This window comes from Chiloscyllium plagiosum, unplaced genomic scaffold (genome assembly GCF_037043375.1).
Source record: "Chiloscyllium plagiosum isolate Xiang-an unplaced genomic scaffold, Cpla_swu_hap1 HiC_scaffold_30, whole genome shotgun sequence".
Classification (NCBI taxonomy): domain Eukaryota; kingdom Metazoa; phylum Chordata; class Chondrichthyes; order Orectolobiformes; family Hemiscylliidae; genus Chiloscyllium; species Chiloscyllium plagiosum.
Window position 1 is genome coordinate 23,552,892 of NW_028270168.1, and position 19,714 is coordinate 23,572,605.

Sequence of the window (19,714 nt, forward strand, 5' to 3'; positions counted from 1 at the left end):
ACACTTTGTGCTCTTTTAAATTCAATTCCTCATTCTTGTGTCCCCTTTTACCCCCTTTCTTTCTCTCTCTCTCCCTCCCGCTTGCATCCTTTTCTCTCTGAGAGTTCCAACCTAATTGCATAACTCAATTATCACGTCATGATTTACCTCAGAGCTAATTTTAAGCTTTCCCACTTGGAAGGAGCACAGCTGGTTAGAATGGCAATCGGGTGCTTCCCAATGCTGTTTTAACTGTTGAGTGTTTGGAAACATAACCCAAAATCCACCCAGAAGGAAAAGCTAGTACGAAGGAAACAAAAAGTAAGACTTGGAAATAAATGTGTAGATTGTACTTGAACTCCATTTCAAGGAATACAAAATAAATGGGCCAATATATGTCATTTTTTTCCAGTTTTACTCCTTCTGGACAGGTTAACTCTTCAGTTCCATACAACATAAAATATTAACCTGAGGCTCACCTGCTGGCTCAGGGGATTCAAAAGGTCCGCTGGCCACCGTTTTGAAGCTGAGTTGACTGGGAGTGGAGTATTTCTGGCTCTGGGTGTTGTGGTCATACATGCCTCAGCCCATTACTGGCCTGGCCTCAGTGGGTGGCTGGGTGTGTGGGGACTCTCACACATGAGAGACTGTCTGAACAACTCCAAACTCCTCCACCCCCCCTCCCCCTCAGGTGTGATCAAGACCAGAACTAGGTGCAATAGTAGTAATAATAAATCCAATAGAGAATTCAGGAAAAATAAATTCTTCAACATGAGAATGGTGACGTCATGAAGCCTGCAACCAAAGGGAACAGTTGAGATGGAGGAGAAGCTGGAAAAGCACACAAAAGTGAACGATCAAAGGGTCATGTTGATGGAATTTATACAAGGCATTGAGGTTGGGAAAAGATTTCAGTGAAGGATAAACAACAGCAAGTAGTAACTGGTTTCAATTCTGCAAGTTCTATAGTCTGTTGGCAAATCTGCTGATATGATGGATGACCATGGGGACTGATGTTGTGAATGGAATTGGTTTTCACACACCAGTCACTCACATCAGGGGAAGGGAGAAAACAGAGGCAAAAATAAATCAATAAGCTCAACCTGTTTATTCCAATAAATACGGTAGTTGTAAGACTTGCTGCCTGATAGGCCTTTGGGAGTCACCACATGGTACAACTGTAACTGTGGAATGCTTTTAAACAAACTCTCACTGTAAGCCCATCTGCAAGTAATCATTTGCTATCCAAAGACTATGCACTTTCAAGAAAAAGTACTTACACTGCACACAACAAATTCAACATGGTCTTTAGAATAACAATCTTGCCAGCAATTAATAAAGGTTCCCTTGTGGAAGTGAGCTCAGTACTTTCATTCTGTGCTCCTTGATTACACCATGGCCCCAACAGAACCCCCTCCGATTACGCAAACTGTGAGCCAAAGGTCTGGATTTATGCATCCATTCTGAATCCCAAGTAAGTTACAAGATCTGCTTGATATTTGCACCAGTCTTGTTTACTTGGTTCTGATGATGATACCCACCCAATTTGCTGAAACATTCTTGTACCCTTTTCAGAGAAAGAACGTGCATAAATAAAGAAGTGAAGGAAGGTTCTATTTGTGGCACTATTTGAAAATGAATTGAGCTTTCTCCAGTGCTCCAGTTAATATCAATCCAATCCCTAAAAGTGATTGTCTAGTCATTAACACATCATTCGTTGTAGGATCTTTGCTTTAATTCCTTCCATAGCCGCAAGACATTCCAAAGTTTTTGCTAATTCGTAATAGAAGTGTACTCACTGTTGTGATGTAGGAGACTTTGCTGCATGCTAATTTCCAAACCTGCACCCTCTACCCCTTAGAAAGACAAGGGCAGCAGGTGCAATGGAAAGACCATAACTTGTAAGTTCCCCTTCAAGGCATAGATTGTCCTGGTCTGGAATTCTATTGCCATTAGTTCTTTGTGTTAGGCTCAAAATCTAGGAAGTCTCTGCATCCCTGAATTATGGGAGTACCTACACCTTTTGACTCAAACAGTTCAACAAGACAGTGCCCCATGATCTTCAAGGCAATTAGGAATGGAGCATAAATGCTGGCCTAGCCAGAAGGCTCACATTATAAAAGAGTAAAAAATGTTGTGAAATGATCTTCTTTCAATGATGAGTCTGAAAAGATTGTTATTTTAGGGCATGGTGTCTTTAACTTAATGTAACGTCATGTGGCCTGTTCTGGAGTCTCCCTGAGAACAATTCTAGCTGATTTTGCTGTTAAAGATTAAAGCGGTCCAGACTGTTTCACTGGGAAGAAAGTGGAAGGTGTCAACACTTGGAGAGAATGGTAGCAGTCTGTGAACTGACAATGGATAGAGGGAGATGGAGAGGGAAAGCAGCAATTGGCAGCAAGACATTATGGTTCAATAATCAGGTATGGTTCAAATACAGGTTGTTCTGCTACAAAGCGTATTTTGCACAAATTGGCTATAACACTACTGACAAATTGTCGACGTTGTTTGGATAATGCAAATGTTTTACTGAAAGGGTATAGCAATCTTTATAGCGCAATTTTCTGTAGTGGTTTTCCATAGCACGATTTTCTAAAGCGTGAGCCTGCAGAGGAACACAACTGTCACATTATAGAATAACCTGTAGCTTGCATTAGAGGGAGGAAAAAATCTTCACAGTGAAGAGAGGTTTGAGATTTAAAGTTCAAAGCGAGTGAGAAAGGAAAAAAAGTAAACCCTGGAAGTTAAGAATGGCCTCAGACTGCTTATGGGATAATTGAATATCTGCTTCAAGGATAGTATTGTATTTTTGGTTGCTAAGGAAATAGGGAATGTTCTCCTCTGTGACTGAAGTAAAAATGACCAAAAAAATCTATTACTTGAAATGAGACTAGGAGATAAATACTGGCCAGGACACAGAATATTGACTGCTCTCATTCAAATAATGCAATACAGTATTTAACACCTGACCAAGAGGCTCTGAAGGCCTCATCTCCGATGGTGGAACAGTCTCTCAGTACAGGTGATGTATTCAAGTACCTCCTGAGACGTTTCTGAAATTCCTCACCACCTGAAACGATTTATTGGGCAGCTTCATGCTGTCATCATGCTTCTAAGAGCTCATCGAGGAAGAATGTAACTACAGTGAGGCTATTTTGACCTGTTTATTGACAGACTGCGATGTGCCTGGTGTCTCCACAATGGTGTAATACAGTGGACTATTTATAAACCACACTGGGGATTACCCCTAAACAAGTGATATTTATTCCATCACTGACTTTACCACAGGGTAAAAACTAATTTGTCATAAAATGTTTGCAGATGTGGTGAGTATGCAACCATGAAGGTCTGAAGTGAATTATTTTCTGATGTTTAAGCTGGCTACGATTTCACCCTCAAAGACGCTCCACTCCACATGAACAGTTCTGTTTCACCTGTTCCTCCTGCATGGTGGAACAACGTGGGTCACTCCAGGAGTGAAAATGACCAAGGAGCTCAGTGCAGCTTGACTTCCAACTCTGGCAGGAAGCCTGGCTTCCGCTCAGACAGCCAAGTTAGATGATGGATTCAACACAAGGAAGCTTGGACATGCCTTCCATCTTCTGGACACAGAATATTGATGCATCAGGAATGGCCTTCTTGTGGGCTGTCGGATTCTATGAACAAATGATAAATGTCTGGATTGGTCATGCAAACTAACAACGTGGAATAGTTCAAAACACTTGGCTGGTTGAGTGGGGTCACTGAATAATTCCTCAGGGGCAGAAAGGCATTTCTATGGCATTTTTCACATAGAATCTGAAAGCAACTGAGGCCATTTAGTCCATTGTGCCTGTGCTGACTTTTAGTAAGAGCCTTCCAATTCATCCCATTCCCTCCTCTTTCTGCACAGCCCCAATGTTCAAGCAGGGCAGTCCATTAGTTCAGTGGTTAGCATTGCTGCCTTACAGCGCCAGGGACCTGGGTTTGATTCCACCCTCTGGCGACTGTCTGTTTGGAGTTTGCTCATTCTTCCAGTGTCTCTGTGGGTACTCCGGTTTCCTCCCACAGTCCAAAGATGTGGGGGTTAGGTGGATAGGCCATACTAAATTGTCCAGAGATGTGTAGGCTAGGTGGATTAGCCATGGGAAATGCAGAGTTACAGGGCTGGGGGTGGGGGTGGGGATGGGTGGGATGCTCTTCAGAGGATCAGTGTGGACTCGATGGACCAAATGGCCTGCTTCCACACCGCAGGGATTCTACTTACAGAAATTTCTTTCAAAGTTTATGTTGCATTTGCTTCCACCAGCCTTTCAGGTCAACCATTCCAGATGATAACTCACTGCATAAACTAAATTCTCACCTGCCTCCCCGATTCTTTTGTCAATTTATTGCAAACTACCTTTTCTCAACTAGTGACCAGTGTCCCGAGCCAAGGTGGAAACTGGTTCTTATACATTCTTTAAAATCATCCTGAGGTAAGAATTTAACCCGGATCTTCTGATCCAGAGGGATGGATAGTACCACTTTAGCGGGTGGCACTTCAAAGATTCATTTAAAAGAATTGTTCACAAGAACGGTTCCAGGGATGAGAAACTTCAGTCATGAGGATAGATCGAAGGATCTGGGACTGTTCTCCTTGGATGGAAGGTAGCTGTGGGAACATTTGGTGGAGGTTTTCAAAACCCTCAACATACTGGATAAAGTAGATAGGGAGAAGCTTATAAAATAAAACAGAATGAGGGAACATCAAACTAAAGTCACAGTCATAGAGATGTACAGCACAGAAACAGACCCTTGGGTCCAACTTGTACATGCTGACCAGATATCCCAACCCAATTAGTCCCACCTGCCAGCACCCAGCCCATATCCCTCCAAAGCCCTCCTATTCATATATCCATCCAGATGCCTTTTAAATGTTGCAATTGTACCAACTTCCACCATTTCCTCTGGCAACTCATTCCATACACGTACCACCCTCAATATGAAAAGGTTGCCCCTTAGGTCTCTTTTATATCTTTCCCCTCTCACCCTAAACCTATGCCCTCTAGTTCTGGACTCCCCAACCCCAGGGAAAAGACATTGGCTATTTATCCTATCCATGTCCCTCATAATTTTGTAAACCTCTATAAGGTCACCCCTCAGCCTCCCACGCTCCAGGGAAAACAGCCCGAGCCTATTCAATCTCTCCCTATAGCTCAAATCTTCCAATCCTGGAAACATCCTTGTAAATCTTTTCTGAACCCTTTCAAGTTTCACAACATCTTTCTGATAGGAAGGAGACCAGAATTGCATGCAATATTCCAACAGTAACCTAACCAATGTTCTGTACAGCCGCAACATGACCTCCCAACTCCTGTACTCAATATTATGACCAATAAATGAAAGCATATCAAATGCCTTCTTCACTATCCTACCTACCTGTGACTCCACTTTCAAGGAATTATAAACCTGCACTCCAAGGTCTCTTTGTTCAGCAACACTCCCTAGGACCTTCCCATTAAGTGTATAAGTCCTGCTAAGATTTGCTTTCCCAAAATGCAGCACGTCGCATTTATCTAAATTAAACTCCATCTACCACTTCTCAGTCCATTGGCCCATCTGATCAAGATTCTGTTGTCATCCGAGATAACCTCCTTCTCTGTCCACTACACCTCCAATTTTGATGTCATCTGCAAACTTACTAACTTTACCTCTTATGCTCACATCCAAATCATTTATATAAATGATGAAAAGTAGTGGGCCCAGCACCGAACCTTGTGGTACTCCACTGGTCACAGGCCTCCAGTCTGAAAAACAACCCTCCACCACCACCCTCTGTCTTCTACCTTTGAGCCAGTTCTGTATCCACATGGCTGGTTCTCCCTGTATTCCATGAGATCTAACCTTGCTCACCAGTCTCCCATGGGGAACCTTGTCAAACGCCTTTGTGAAGTCCATATAGATCACGTCCACCATTCTTCCCTCATCAATCCTCTTTGTTACTTCTTCAAAAAACTTAATAAGTTTGTGAAACATGATTTCCCATGTACAAAGCCACATTGACTATCCCTAATCAGTCCTTGCCATTCCAAATACGTGTACATCCTGTCCGTCAGGATTTCCTCCAACAACTTGCCTACCACCAATGTCAGGCTCACTGGTCTATAGTTCCCTGGCCTGTCCTTACCACCCTTCTTAAACAGTGGCACCACATTAGCCAACCTCCAGTCTTCAGGCACCTCACCTGTGACTATTGATGATACAAATATCTCTGTAAGAGGCCCAGCAATCACTTCCCTAGCCTCCCACAGAGTTCTAGGGTACACCTGATCACGTCCTGGGGATTTATGCATTTCAAGACATCCAGCACTTCCTCCTCTGTAATCTGGACATTTTGCAAGATGTCACCATCTATTTCCCTACATTCTACATCTTCCATGTCCTTTTCCACAGTAAATATTGATTGATGAGCAAATGAAGTAAAAGTGGTGTGAGAAAAGATAATTTTTCCATTCAGCGACGGTATGCAAATACATTGCTTGGAGATATGGTGGAGGCAAGTTCAATTGAGGCATTGAAGAGGGCATTGGATGAATGCTTGGATAAAAATGTGTGCAGGGGTACTGGGAAAAGGCAGGAGGTTGGCACTAGGTAATAGAACCAACGTAGGCGTGATGTGCCATAACAATTCTGTGATTCTGAAAAATTGCACCTGAACCTCTCCACAATCAAAACAAGCTGCTCTTGATCACAGCCGGAGCACAGGTGTATCATAGAAACATAGAAAATAGGAGCAGGACTAGGCCATTAGCCTTTCAAGTCTGTTGCACCATTCAATATGATTATGGCTGATCATCCAACTCAGGACCTTGTTTCCATTTTTACCTTTTAACACTAAGAACTATATCTAACTCCTTGAAAACATTCAAGTTTGGCCACAACTGATTTCTGTGGAATGGAATTCCACAGGCTCACCACTTTCTGGGTGAAGAAATTTCTCTTAATTTCAGTCCTAGATGCATTACCCTGTATTCAGACCCAAGGTTCTGAACTCCCTGGTCATCAGGAATATCCTTCTAGTGTTTACACTATCTATTCCTGTGAGAAGTTTATAGACATCTTTGAGATCCCTTTTCATTCTTATAAATTCCAGTGAACATAGTCCTAACTGATCTTTCATACGTCAGTCCTGCCATCCCAGCACTCAGTCTGCCAAACTTTTGTTGCACTCCCTCCATACCTAGCTCAGATAAGGACACCAAAACTGCATACAATTCCCCAAGTGTGGTTTCACCAAGGCCCTGTACAATTGCAGCGAGAGATCCCTGCTCTGCTGCTCAAATCCTTTCACTTTGAAAGCCAACAGACTACGTGCCTTCTTCAGTAGTCTGCTAACTTTCACGGACTGGGGTACAAGGAAATCCAGCTCTCACTCCAGCTCCATCTTCCCCAATCTAAGATCTGCTGACATTTGCAACATCAGCAAAGGTCCCATAAAACTACAGCCAAAGGAAGCAAACCTAGTGCAGATATTTTCTAATCAACCTTTTGAGAGATGTTATGATACACCTCTGGAATCCTGAAGAAGGGTTACACCCGAAAGACATTGACTTGTCCACCTCCTGATGCTGCCTGGTCTGCTGTGTTCTTCTAGCCTCCTGCCTGTCTATTTATGATACACCTCTGAAGCAGGTAGGACTTGAACCTGTGCCTCCAGGCTCAGAGTTAATGACTCTACCAATGCCACACAAGAGCCCTCTTTACTATATATTCACTACCTTATTAATGGCTAAGGAAATGCAGAGTGATAAATATTTTCTTAAGAATGCTTAAAAATACTAACAAAAACAAAATGCTGAAAAAAATAAGCATTTCAAGCAGCATCTGTGCAGAAATGAATACAGTTAAAGTTAATGGTGTAACCGTTCTGATGAACTTCACAGACCTGAAAGGTTAAGTCTTTTACTCTTCCCAGATGTTTCCAGACCTGCTGAATATTTCCAATGTTTTCCCTCTTTAATTCAGATTTCCAGCCTCTGTAGTATTTTGCTCTTGGTGTTAGAGATACTACTTAAGTAGCCAAGGGGTGAGAAATGGGTTTCCTCCCATTTTCTGTCAGCCTTCCCAACTCCTGACAAAGAAAGACTTGCATTTATATAGCGCCTTTATGATCACATAACTTCCAAAAGTGATTTACAGCCATTAAAAACTTTCAAAAGTGAAAATGGAGAAACTTTGGCAGTTGATTTGCACACACAGCTAGCTTCCATAAACAACATTGAGAGAATGACCAGATAATCTATTATTTTTAAGTGATTACTTCGAATTTATGCCCACAGTCTTGTGGCCCACAGCTTACCCAGGTGTTAATGTTCTGCTTGAGCCATCTTCACCCTTCCTCACTGAATTCTTATCAGCATGACTGTCAACACCCTTCTGTCTCAGATGCTTATCCAAGCGCTCTGTAAAATGAACCTATACCACTTGCCGAACATTTTTGATGTTAACAAGTTCTGCATTCTCATCATTCTCTGAATTCCCAATTGAATTTTTTGGTGACAACCGCATTTTTTTAGCCTCTAGTTTTGCTGTTCTCACAACATTATCTTGAATATCTAGCAATTAAAAAATTGTTCATAAATTCAAGTATCTCTGTTAAGATATCCATTTTTCATAGTACAACTCCCTTGCTCCCATTACGTCAATAGCCATTCACCCGTGGAGAAGTATCCATATTTATTCCCTCCCTCCACCCCCAAGAACATGTCACCCTCAAAAGGGACTTTGGTTGAAAGTCTCATCTCGAAGAAGGCACCTCCTACACTGCCAAACACCTTAAGTACTAAACTGGAGGGTTATCCTTGATTTTTGAGCTCAAGTCCCTCGCGTGGGACTTTGCAAACACAGCCTTTTGACTTTGAAGCAGTAAATCAGCTGACCAGTTACGTCTCTAGCTCTAACTTGGGAGTTGGTTAGAGAGAGTTTACCTCAGCGGACAGCCCCATTGCCTCAGCACTGACTTCATTTCAATCCCCAGGGGAATTAACAGGTTAAAAAAAAACTGTTTGTAAGTGCAGCAGCCCACTGTAGACACATTCATTTTAGAAAGCATTGCTTCTGCTTCTCACTAAGAGCGCATTAGAAAATAAGAGTGACTATTAGAATTAAGCTAAAGGGCACAGATTAATTTAGTCACAGGTTTGAAACCACATTGAGAATTAGTAAACTGCAAAGTAAAGTAAAAGCACAGCAAGCGACAGCAGAGCATTAGAACCACATCTAATCACACGTTAGTCAGTTGCTATTAGTTCAGAATGCGTCACTACAATGGCTAGAACTAGCTGGAGGTGTTCCAACTGGCTTTGGCACAACTCAAACAGCCCTTGGCATTAGATGCCCACTTTATACTATAAGGTTGTCTTCAATAGTGAGCAGTGAGGCTAGGGAAAGCCACAGCACTAAGCAACCAAGTGGTTTTGCAATTGGAAGTGCTAACACATTGCTTCAGCAGGGGACTTTGATAAACTGCTTCCATGCACAGCTGCAGGAAGCACATGTGCTGATGTTACAATGCGAGGGTCCATCAATCCAGAACCCAGTCCTGGCTGCACTCATTCTGAGCACATTACTGATTTTTACCGGGTGCCCACACATATGCCTCCAGCTCCTCCATATTACTGAACAGTACCAGACTGACACTGACGAAGATTCACAGCCAGACTGGCAATCTACGTGCCAACTGTTCAGGTTTCAGTGCAGTGCTCTCCTGTTGCATGTACTGAGGGCAAGTTAGGCAACAATGGCAACTAGTCATAGAGATGTACAACATGGTCCAACCCGTCCATGCGGACCAGATATCCCAACACAACCTAGTCTCATCTAGCACCCAGCCCATATCCCTCCAAACTCTTCCTATTCATATACCCATCCAGATGCCTTTTAAATGTTGCAATTGTACCAGCCTCCACCACTTCTTCTGGCAGCCCATTCCACACATGTACCACCCTCTGCATGAAAAAGTTACCCCTTAGGTCTCTTTTATATCTTTCCCCTCTCACGCTAAACCTATGTCCTCCAGTTCTAGACTCCCCCACCCCAGGGAAAAGACTTTGTCTATTTCTCCTATCCAGGCCTCTCAGGATTTTATAACACCTCTATAAGGTCATCCCTCAGCCTCCAACACTCCAGAGAAAACAGCCCCAGCCTATTCAGCCTCTCCCTATAGCTCAAATCCTCCAACCCTGGCAACATCCTTGTAAATCTTTTCTGAACCCTTTCAAGTTTCACAACATCCTTCCAATAGGAAAGAGACCAGAATTGCACGCAATATTCCAACAGTGGTCTAACCAATGTCCTGTACAGCCGCAAAATGACCTCCCAACTCCTATACTCAATAGTCTGACCAATAAAGGAAATCATACCAAACGCCTTCCTCACTATCCTATCTACCTGCGACTCCACTTTCAAGTAGCTATGAACTTCCATTCCAAGGTCTGTTTGTTCAGCAACACTCCCTAGGACCTTACCATTAAGTGTATAAGTCCAGCTAAGATTTGCTTTCCCAAAACGTAGCATCTTACATTTATCTAAATTAAACTACATCTGCCACTCCTCTGCCATTGGCTCAAATGTGCTTTCAGGAAGCGTATGTCTACAATGCACTTGAAGATAAAGCGGTGCACAAAAGTTGACAAACAGAAAATGGAGCTGTGAAGCTGGCCACTTATGAAAACATTTCATGGCTCTTAGAAGTGAACACAACAATGGATTAGATGAAGTGATCTTTGCTTTCTGACCGCTTCTTGCTTCATGGGAACAAGGGTTGGAGACGGCAAGACAGAGCCAATTCTGTGATCTGCCCATTGCATGGTGGGATATCAAGCTGCGTGTTCGCCCATTAATCAATTTTAATTATCTGCTGATCCCATCCTGGAGCAGGAAGAGCTTTTACAACCAGCAGAACCCCCAGGAGAAATGATATTAAATAAGGACTGCTAACCCGACAGCGCGTTCCTGTCGCTAGCCAAACAGGAAAAAAGTGAAACACAAACACTTTCAGAATTTCCCTTCATAATGTTGTGTTTCCCTCTACTACAGTGTGGTTTTGCCAAAAGTCCCGTCACTGTTTGTGGGTAGATTTCCCTGCTTCGATGACATACCTTGCTCGCTCAGAGCAGTCCAAACACACAACTTCAGTTTCCGAGTCAGGAAATGATCAAAGCACCACGCCACCTGGGTGCCTGACAAACTCCCTTACAAACTACTCATTTTAAATCTAATTTTAAAACTCTGTGGGCCTGAACTTGTTTTTGATGATATTTCCGGTTGTGAGAGAGACCAAAACAGGTGGCCATAAAGTTAATAAAGTCAATAATCAATTCAATAAGGAAAACAGGAGAAGTTTTGCTATTCAGAAGAATACAGAAATGTAGAGACTGGTAAGAATGTGAAATTTGCTACCTCGCACAGTGGAGGTCATAGAGTCATGGAGATGCACAGCACGGAAACGGACCCTTTGCCCCAACTTGTCCATGCTGACCACATATCCCAAATTAATCTAGTCCCATTTGCCAGCACTTGACCCATAACACTCTAAATCCTTCCTTTTCATGAAAAGCATAGATAGTTTTGGAAAAGATTATAAGAGATAGAATTTACAATCATCTAGCAAGCAACAATTTGATTGCAGATAGTCAACATGGTTTCATCAAGGGCAGGTCATGCCTCATAAATCTCATTGAGTTTTTTGAGAAGGTGACCAAGCATGTGGATGAGGGTAGGGCTGTTGACGTGGTGTACATGGACTTCAGTAAAGCCTTTGAAAGGATTCCACGTGGTAAGCCGATGGAGAAAATGCAGAGACATGGTATTGAGGTTGATTTAGCAGTTTGGATTAGAAACTGGCTTTCTGAAAGAAGGCAGTGAGTGGTGGTTGATGGGAAATATTCAACCTGGAGTCTGGTTACTAGTGGTGTGCCACAGGGATCTGGATTGGGACACTGCTGTTTGTCATTTTTATAAATGACTGAGGTGGATAGGTGGATGGGTTAGAAAGTTTGCAGATGACACTAAAGTTAGTGGAGTAGTGGAGTAGTGGACAGTGTGGAAGAACGTTACAGGTTGCAGGGGGACTTGGATAAACTGCAGAACTGGGCTGAGAGGTGGCAAATGGAGTTCAATGCAGCTAAATGTAAGGTGATTCACTTTGGGAAAGATAACAGGAAGGCAGAATACTGGGTCAATGGAAAATTCTTGGTCTGTGGATGTGCAGAGGGATCTTGGAGTCCATGTACATAGATCCCGGAAAGTTGCCACCAGGTTGATAGTGATGATAAGAAGGCATATGGTGTGTTAGGTTTTATTGGTAGAGGGATTGAGTTCCAGAGCTGTAGTGTCACGCTGCAACTATACAAAATGCTAGTGGGGCCTCACTTGGAATGGAGTACAGCTCTGGTAACCCCATTACAGGAAGGATTTGGAAGCATTGGAAAAGGTGCAGAGGAGATTTACCAGGATATTGCCTGGTCTGGAAGGAAGGTCTTATGAGGAAATGTTGAGACATTTGGGTCTTTCTCATTGGAAACAAGGCGGCTAAGAGGGTATTTGATAGAGACATACAAGATGATCAGAGCATTAGATAATATAAAATAGACAGTGAAATTCTTTTTCCTAGGATGATGACATCAGCTTGTGCGAGGGGGCATAGCTGCAAATTGAGGAGTGATAGATTTAAGACAGATGTCAGAGGCAGGTTCTTTACTCAGAGAGTGATAGGGGCGTGGAATGCCATACCTGCCAATGTAGTTAACTCAGCCACATTAAGGAGATTTAAACAATCCTTGGATAAGCACATGGATGATGATGGGATAATGTAGGGGGATGGGCTTAGATTAGTACACAGATTGGCGTAACATCGAGGGCCGAAGGGCCTGTTCTGTGCTGTATTGTTCTATGTTATTGTGCTATAGAGTTAAGCAAAAGTTACATAAGTGCATGAGGGAGAAAGGAATTGAAGATTGCAATGATCAGATGACGTTAAGTTATATAAGAGGCAACACATGTAAAGACTAAACAGGGATATGGACCTGTAGTTCCAAAACAGACCCTTTCTCATAGAATCCCGACATGGTGGAAGCAGGTTATCCAGCTGACTGAGTCCACACTGACCTTCTGCATTGTATTCCTCCCAGATCCATGCCACCCACCTCCCCCCACCCGCCATTCCCCTTACACCTCCCACCCACACCCTCCAACCCTATCCCTGTAACCCTGCATTTCCCATGGCTAATCCACCTGGTCTGTGCAGCTTTGCACTGCAGGTGGAAACCGGAGCACCCATAGAAAAGCCACGCAGACCCATGGGGGAGAACGTGCAAACTCCACACAGTCACTCGAGGTGGAACCAAACCTGGTCCCCTGGCACTGCGAGGCAGCAGTTCCAAACACAGAGCTACCCTGTTGCAGGAGGTTTAGGAGGAATTTGAGAAAAGATTCTTCCCACCGAGAGCTGTGGGTAACTGACACTCACGGCATGGAAAGGGTGGTGGACACAGGAACCCCAGGGCATTGAGGAACTATTTAGATGAACTCTTGAAATACCAATCGCATACAAGGCTATGGACCAAGTGCGGAATCATGAGACAAGAGCAGATGGATGTTTGATCAACGGCACAGACGTGATGGGCTGAAGGCCATTTTCTGTGCTATAAAAACTCCATGACAAGCACTAATAAGATTATTTGATTTACTGCTAAAAGTAGAGACAAATACATTTTCCTCAGGATTTTTTTGAAAACCTTCAACTTGGCACCTGGCCTCAAACTTAGTTTCCTGTATCACCAAAAAGACTGCAATTTCAGTGAGTACATCCTCCAAATGACACTGGAGCAACTGTCTAGGTTATACTAATCTGGCTGCTGAGTGATACCAACAGTAAATGGATGAAATCCTGTCAATATTTTAAGCACATTAATCCATGCAAATAAATCAGTTATCAATTTAACAGTAGCCCTCAGGGCAGCAGTTCAAATCCGTGCCAAATGTCATTGCAGCCAACCAATGTTACACTTCATTGGGCAAATCATCAGTTCATCTAATGTTACCTTTGTGGACGCACTCATTACTTTAAATACTAGGAAATTCAGCTTTCTAGCCAGTAATCATGCTATAATACTTTAAAGTGAATACTGCAATCTCATTTGGTGACAGAAGTGTCCAAGATCCTTAAAATCCAAATGAACGTTTGACATAGAACACAGAATCATTGCTGACATTCAAGCAAATCCTTCTGATCTATCATTAGCAACTTGACCTTTAAAGGTCATGTCCATCTTCCAAATAGTGACGTCTTCAGTGGAAGATAGTGTGGGCCTAATACTTACACGTATGTATATGCACACAGCCACGTACATATACACACACAAAGACACACACGACAATCAGTAGACATTTCATGAAAGCTCAAAATCAAGGACCATGTCCACAGCATCACACTGACAGAGCAATTGTCTGAATGATATGCTTTCAATGGAATTCTCACCCAGCCAAAGATTTGGACAATCTCTAATCCTCCCTGTTGTTTAAATAATTAGTGAATCAGAAGTGCAGAGAATGTAAAGAAACTGGCCTGACTGTGCTTAATGAAATACTAACACAGTGAAGATTATCTCTTCAATAATAACTTACACAAACAGGAAATAAACAAACAGTTAATCAGCTCTGAAGAAGGGTCACTGGACCCCAAATGTCAACTCTGCTTTCTCTCCACAGATGCTGCCAGACCTGCTCATTTTTTCCAGCAATTTCTGTTTTTGTTTCTGATTTTCAGGATCTTTGCTTTTTTTTTCATGTTTGAACAGTTAGGTCATCCACATTCTCTGGAGTACATATGACTAGAGGTACTACTAATATGTGTTTGCACAAGTCAGCCTTATGGTCTTTAACAAAAACAAATTGCTGTAGAAACTCAGCAGGTGTGACAGCATCTGTGGACAGAAAGCAGAGTCTTCATTTTGAGTCCACTGACTGCTTACTCTCCACAGATGCGACCAGACCCGCTGAGTTCCTCCAGCAATTTCTGTTTTTGTTTCAGATTTCCAGCAACCATAGTTATTTGTTTTAGTTTAGTCTTTATTATAATATACTTAATGTCCTCTTGCAATGTTGCTCACCACTAATCCAGGTCCAAAGTAATTTAAAGTTTAATTGCTTATTTGTTCTTTTGGCTTCACTTGAAATAAATCAATTGTAGTGATCTCTGAATTACAGGACTGTTCTAACTGCTTCTAAATGGCAAGTTCCAGCTGAAATGATTGACTTTGTCATTTTACCATACCTTGCTCTTCTATCATTAACTATGGGGCAGTGTTCCCTTTAAGATGAATGCCTGTCCAATCACATAACAATCCATCAAGTACCATGCACTTCAATATTACAGCTATGCACACCATGATGGTTAAATGTGGTTTGCTGCCACTTTAGCCCATAGGTAAAGTACTAGTAAACTCCTCAAAGACAGGAAATTTACAGATGAGAGCCAAGCTGGAGATGATTAATCAGGTGGACTTAACAGCCACAGTTCACTCAGATCGGCTTCTGAAGTCTGAAGCTATCACTCAGCACTTGTCTTTCCTGCAAACAACTCACTGCTTCCCTCCATCTCTGAGCTCTGTGTTACAGTGCTTCCAGCTCACAGCGAGTGTTCAGGAGATAGAAGTAACAAGTTGAAAGAAGTGGTGAACTGGAGATCAAAAAAGCCCAAATGAGTAAATTATTACAGTTTAACAAGTTGAGAATTGTCAAATTAGTAAGAGTCACTAGGAGGATTTTTGCATCAACTCATCTCATTGATCAAATCATTCTGCTGCAGTTGGTTTCGTAGGATATTGAAGGATGATTGTTCCCGAAGACTTTTGATGCATTAAAGCTACCCCAGGGCATTTCCAGGGAGTTTGCGATTTGGATTCCTGACCCAATCACATTACAACGCAAAGGTTCTTGCGGCTTTCTCAAAGCTGCACTGGAATAAATGCCACGCAAGTTAACTGCCACTTTTCCCCTGCGCTTCCATTGTGGCAGCTTATACAGTTATTAGGCCAGGCCTCTTGAACAGAAATGGCAAATGTTAAGTTGCAGGGTTCCCTCCCAAAGACTCGCCGGCAGGTTCAAGTTCTAAACTGCCAAAGAAATCTGCAGACCACAAAATTTGCTTAAAATGTGAAAACAGGTGCAGAGATTGCCATGCACAATTAACACAAGTACATTGCTTCCCTTGTAAATGTAGACAGTTTGTAAAATTTGTTCAATGCTGTTGGGTGACTGCACAGCTAAACAGGGGTGAAATATTATGGGAGACTACCAGTGATTGAAGTTAGCCAGTCCTGTACTACCTCAAATACCCACCGCCTATTGTTGTCTGGCTGAAACTGAAACTGAATGTACACGAGACTAAGAAGAATACTGAACTATGGCACACACAAAGAGATCTGCTGTGCTTTTCCAGCATCGCTCTAATCTAGCCTCTGATCTCCAGCATCTGCAGTCCTCACTTTCACATACAAGGTACCATCTAGAACATACTGTCTTGATTTGGAACCATATCACTGCCCCTTCATTGACAGGAGTTCTTTCCATAATAGCATGGCAGATGCATATATATTTCATGGACTTAGTGATTCATGAAGGCGGATGGCCATCACCCTTGGGTAATTCATGATTGGCAATAAATGCTAGTCTACCCAGTGATGCCCAAATCCAATGAACAAATAAAAATGTTTGTGAAACAAATGGAACTTCTGTATTTTGCAGACTACTTTTCTCCCATCACCGGGAAGCAGGGTAGGTATATGGATCTGTGCAGAAAGATTTGAATTGCATAATTAGTACCTAAATATTAGGCCTTTGGTGTCTGGTTTAAATTTTATGAATTTATAGATACATTTCTGGAATTGTATGTCTTTTAAGCCGAGAGGGTTTCGAGATCTGATCGAGTAGAATATGGGAACTTGCTCACTGTTTCAGGATAACAATATCAATTAATTGCACTGATCATGAGCAACCTGCAACCAGGACCATAAATGCTTGTTTAAAAACTGGATATGGGATGAGATGAATGATGCCAACATGAGAACAATTTGCAAATGCCTCATTTTAAACACGTGCTCAGCAAGAATGATAAACATCCAGTTTTTAGATGCAGCTTCTGTGTTTTTTTTATGCTATTCTAATACTAGTGTCCATTAATGATATCAAAAATATGAACAGAAGGTATTTTAACCCAAGTTTCACTGTGTCTGTCAATTCATTTTAACTCCAGAAACATTGGTGATTACCTCTCTTACTTGAAGCACCTTCAATGCCAAGTTGCAGTGCAAGTATCTCAAGTTTTGTGTCAAATAAAATAATTGCTTAAACATTTGTACCTTTTTTGACTCAGTAGTGGTGGGGTGGGGAAGAGAAGATTCACCTCAAAGTTTTTTTACCATTCTAATAATACTTGTCACTAAAGTGATAAATTCCCCAGGCAAACTACTTCAACAGAAAAGGACACTTCAGAGCAATATTGTAGATATGTTAGAATACTGCTCTTACCCTCCTTCAAAAATCTTAATTCTAGTTGGTTCCAGTCTCTTGGGTGTTGAGGATTCATCTTCATGTTTCTCCCTCCTTTCTTCTTCTTTCTCTAATTTGCAGACTTCTTTTCTCCCATCACCAGGAAGCGGGGTAGGTGTATGGATCTGTGCAGGAAGATTCGAATTGCATAATTAGTACAATTGTGGGTAATATGTTTGCTATCACCACACAAGAGAGGTCTGGGAGTAATTGCAGCCTTGTAACCGTTAATGTCTAAACAGGTTGTTACAGAGATGGTGGTGTAGTGGTAATGTCACTGAACCAGTAAATCAAAGGCTCAGGCTAATTCTTAAGGTTCAAATCCAACTGACGGAGCTTAAAAAAAATAGAATTGAACACAGGTTTTACTAATGATGATCATGAAACCATCACTGGTTGTTGTAAAAAACCTAACTCCTTCACTAATGTCCTTGAGAGAAGGCAATCTACTGGCTTACATGTGAATCAAGATCCATAGCATTGTGACTAACTCTTCACTGTCCCCTGGATTGTCCAACGAGCCACTTGATTCAAGGACAATACAAATGGAGAACAAATATTGTTCTCATCAGCAATGCCCCCATCCCATGAAAGAAAAAAATAGCAAATGTTTGGTAAATTGTCATCAAAATAGTGGAATGCCAGTCACCAGAGATTAAATTAAATGCATTGGTCAGCCCTCGCTTACTGCATTGAATGTTCAGTACTGAACACCCAGTCACTGAAAACTAAATATATGCATTAACCAAGGCTCCAGTATGCATTGGGTGCATTGACTTTGAGGTTGTGGAAAAACCAACTTATGACTGAATCAGTGGCCAGAAAAAAAGGGTGGAATTTGTGGTGAGGCTATGGAGCTTTTATTCAAAAGAATTCATTCGTGTGTTTCTGAACTTTGCTGGATGCATCAGCATTTATTGCCCATCACTGGCTGCTTTTGAGAAGTCAATGGTAAACCGCTTTTAGGAGGTTGATTACTCACTGTGGAATTCTCAGTCTCTGATGTGCTTCTGAGGCCACTGTATATACATGGTTAGTCTAACGTGCTCAATGGTAGCTCTCAGGATATTGGTAATGAGGGTTTCAGTGATGGAAATGCCATTGAAAAGGCAAGTGGCAATAATCAGATTCTTCTTTGGAAATGGTCATTGTTTGGTACTTGTGTACCATGAATTTTACTTGGAACTTATAGCCTAAGCCTGAATATTGCCCAGGTCTTGTTGCATTTGCTCACAAACCGTTTCGGTATCATTAGTCATGAATAGTGCTGAATGTTGTGTGATCAACTGCAAACACCTTCATTTTTGACCTTTTGATGGTCCTGGCAAAACCTCTTGTATTTTTCTTTGAACCAGGGTTGATCACCCAACTTGATGGTCTAAGGAGATATAATCAGGCCATGAAGTTGCAGATTGTGCTCGAGTAGAATTCTGCTGATGGCCCACAGTGCTTCATGGATGCTCAGTCTTAACTGAGTAGATCTGTTTGAAGTCAGCGCAATGGTAGTGGCATGCATTACACTGAAAAGTAGCCTCATATTGAAGATGAAACTATGTAATAGTCACTCCAGTCAATACAGTCATGGACAGATACATCTAGAGCAGGGAGATTGGTGAGGATGACATCAAGTATGTTTCTCCTTCTTGTTAGTTTATTTGAATACTGCCACACCCAGTATAGCAGTTATGTCATTTAAGACTCACCCAGTTCAGTCAGTAGTGATGCAGTTGAGTCACTCAGACAATGTCATTAAAGTTCCCACTAAAAGTACCTTCAATGTCTTCTCCACCCTCTGTGCTTTCTGCAAATGATGTTCAACATGGAAGAACATTGATTGATCAGTCTAGGAGAGGGGGAGGTTGTGTTATGTGGAAATCAGCAGAAGGCTGCCTTAACCACGTTTGGTCTGATGCAATGAGACTTTGTGGGGTCCAAAGTCAATGTTGAGGATTTTCGGGGCAACTCCCCTCTGACTGTCTATTCTCTATTGGGCCTGTCATCCTGGTGGGACAAGACATAACCATGACAGTAATAGTGTTTTTTGGGATATAGTCTGCAAGGTATGATTCTATGAGAGTGCCTGTCAAACTGTTGCTTAAACAATTTGTAACTATTTGGGTCAGAACAAAATCAGTAACGTTCAGAGGTTTTATGAGAAAAAGAA

The 19,714-nt window shown here is 42.1% G+C and overlaps 1 protein-coding gene across 6 annotated transcripts in view; it reads right to left on the reverse strand.

Moving 5' to 3' along the window:
• hivep3b (HIVEP zinc finger 3b) overlaps window positions 1–19,714 on the reverse strand; it is a 399,719-nt gene that overhangs the window by 42,401 nt on the left and 337,604 nt on the right. For all 6 annotated transcript variants that reach the window (XM_087976806.1, XM_043717599.2, XM_087976805.1 and 3 more), the window contains one exon: window positions 17,530–17,675. In XM_087976806.1, the coding sequence (XP_087832932.1) occupies window positions 17,530–17,675 (146 nt within the window). The remainder of the gene's footprint in view (window positions 1–17,529; window positions 17,676–19,714) is intronic.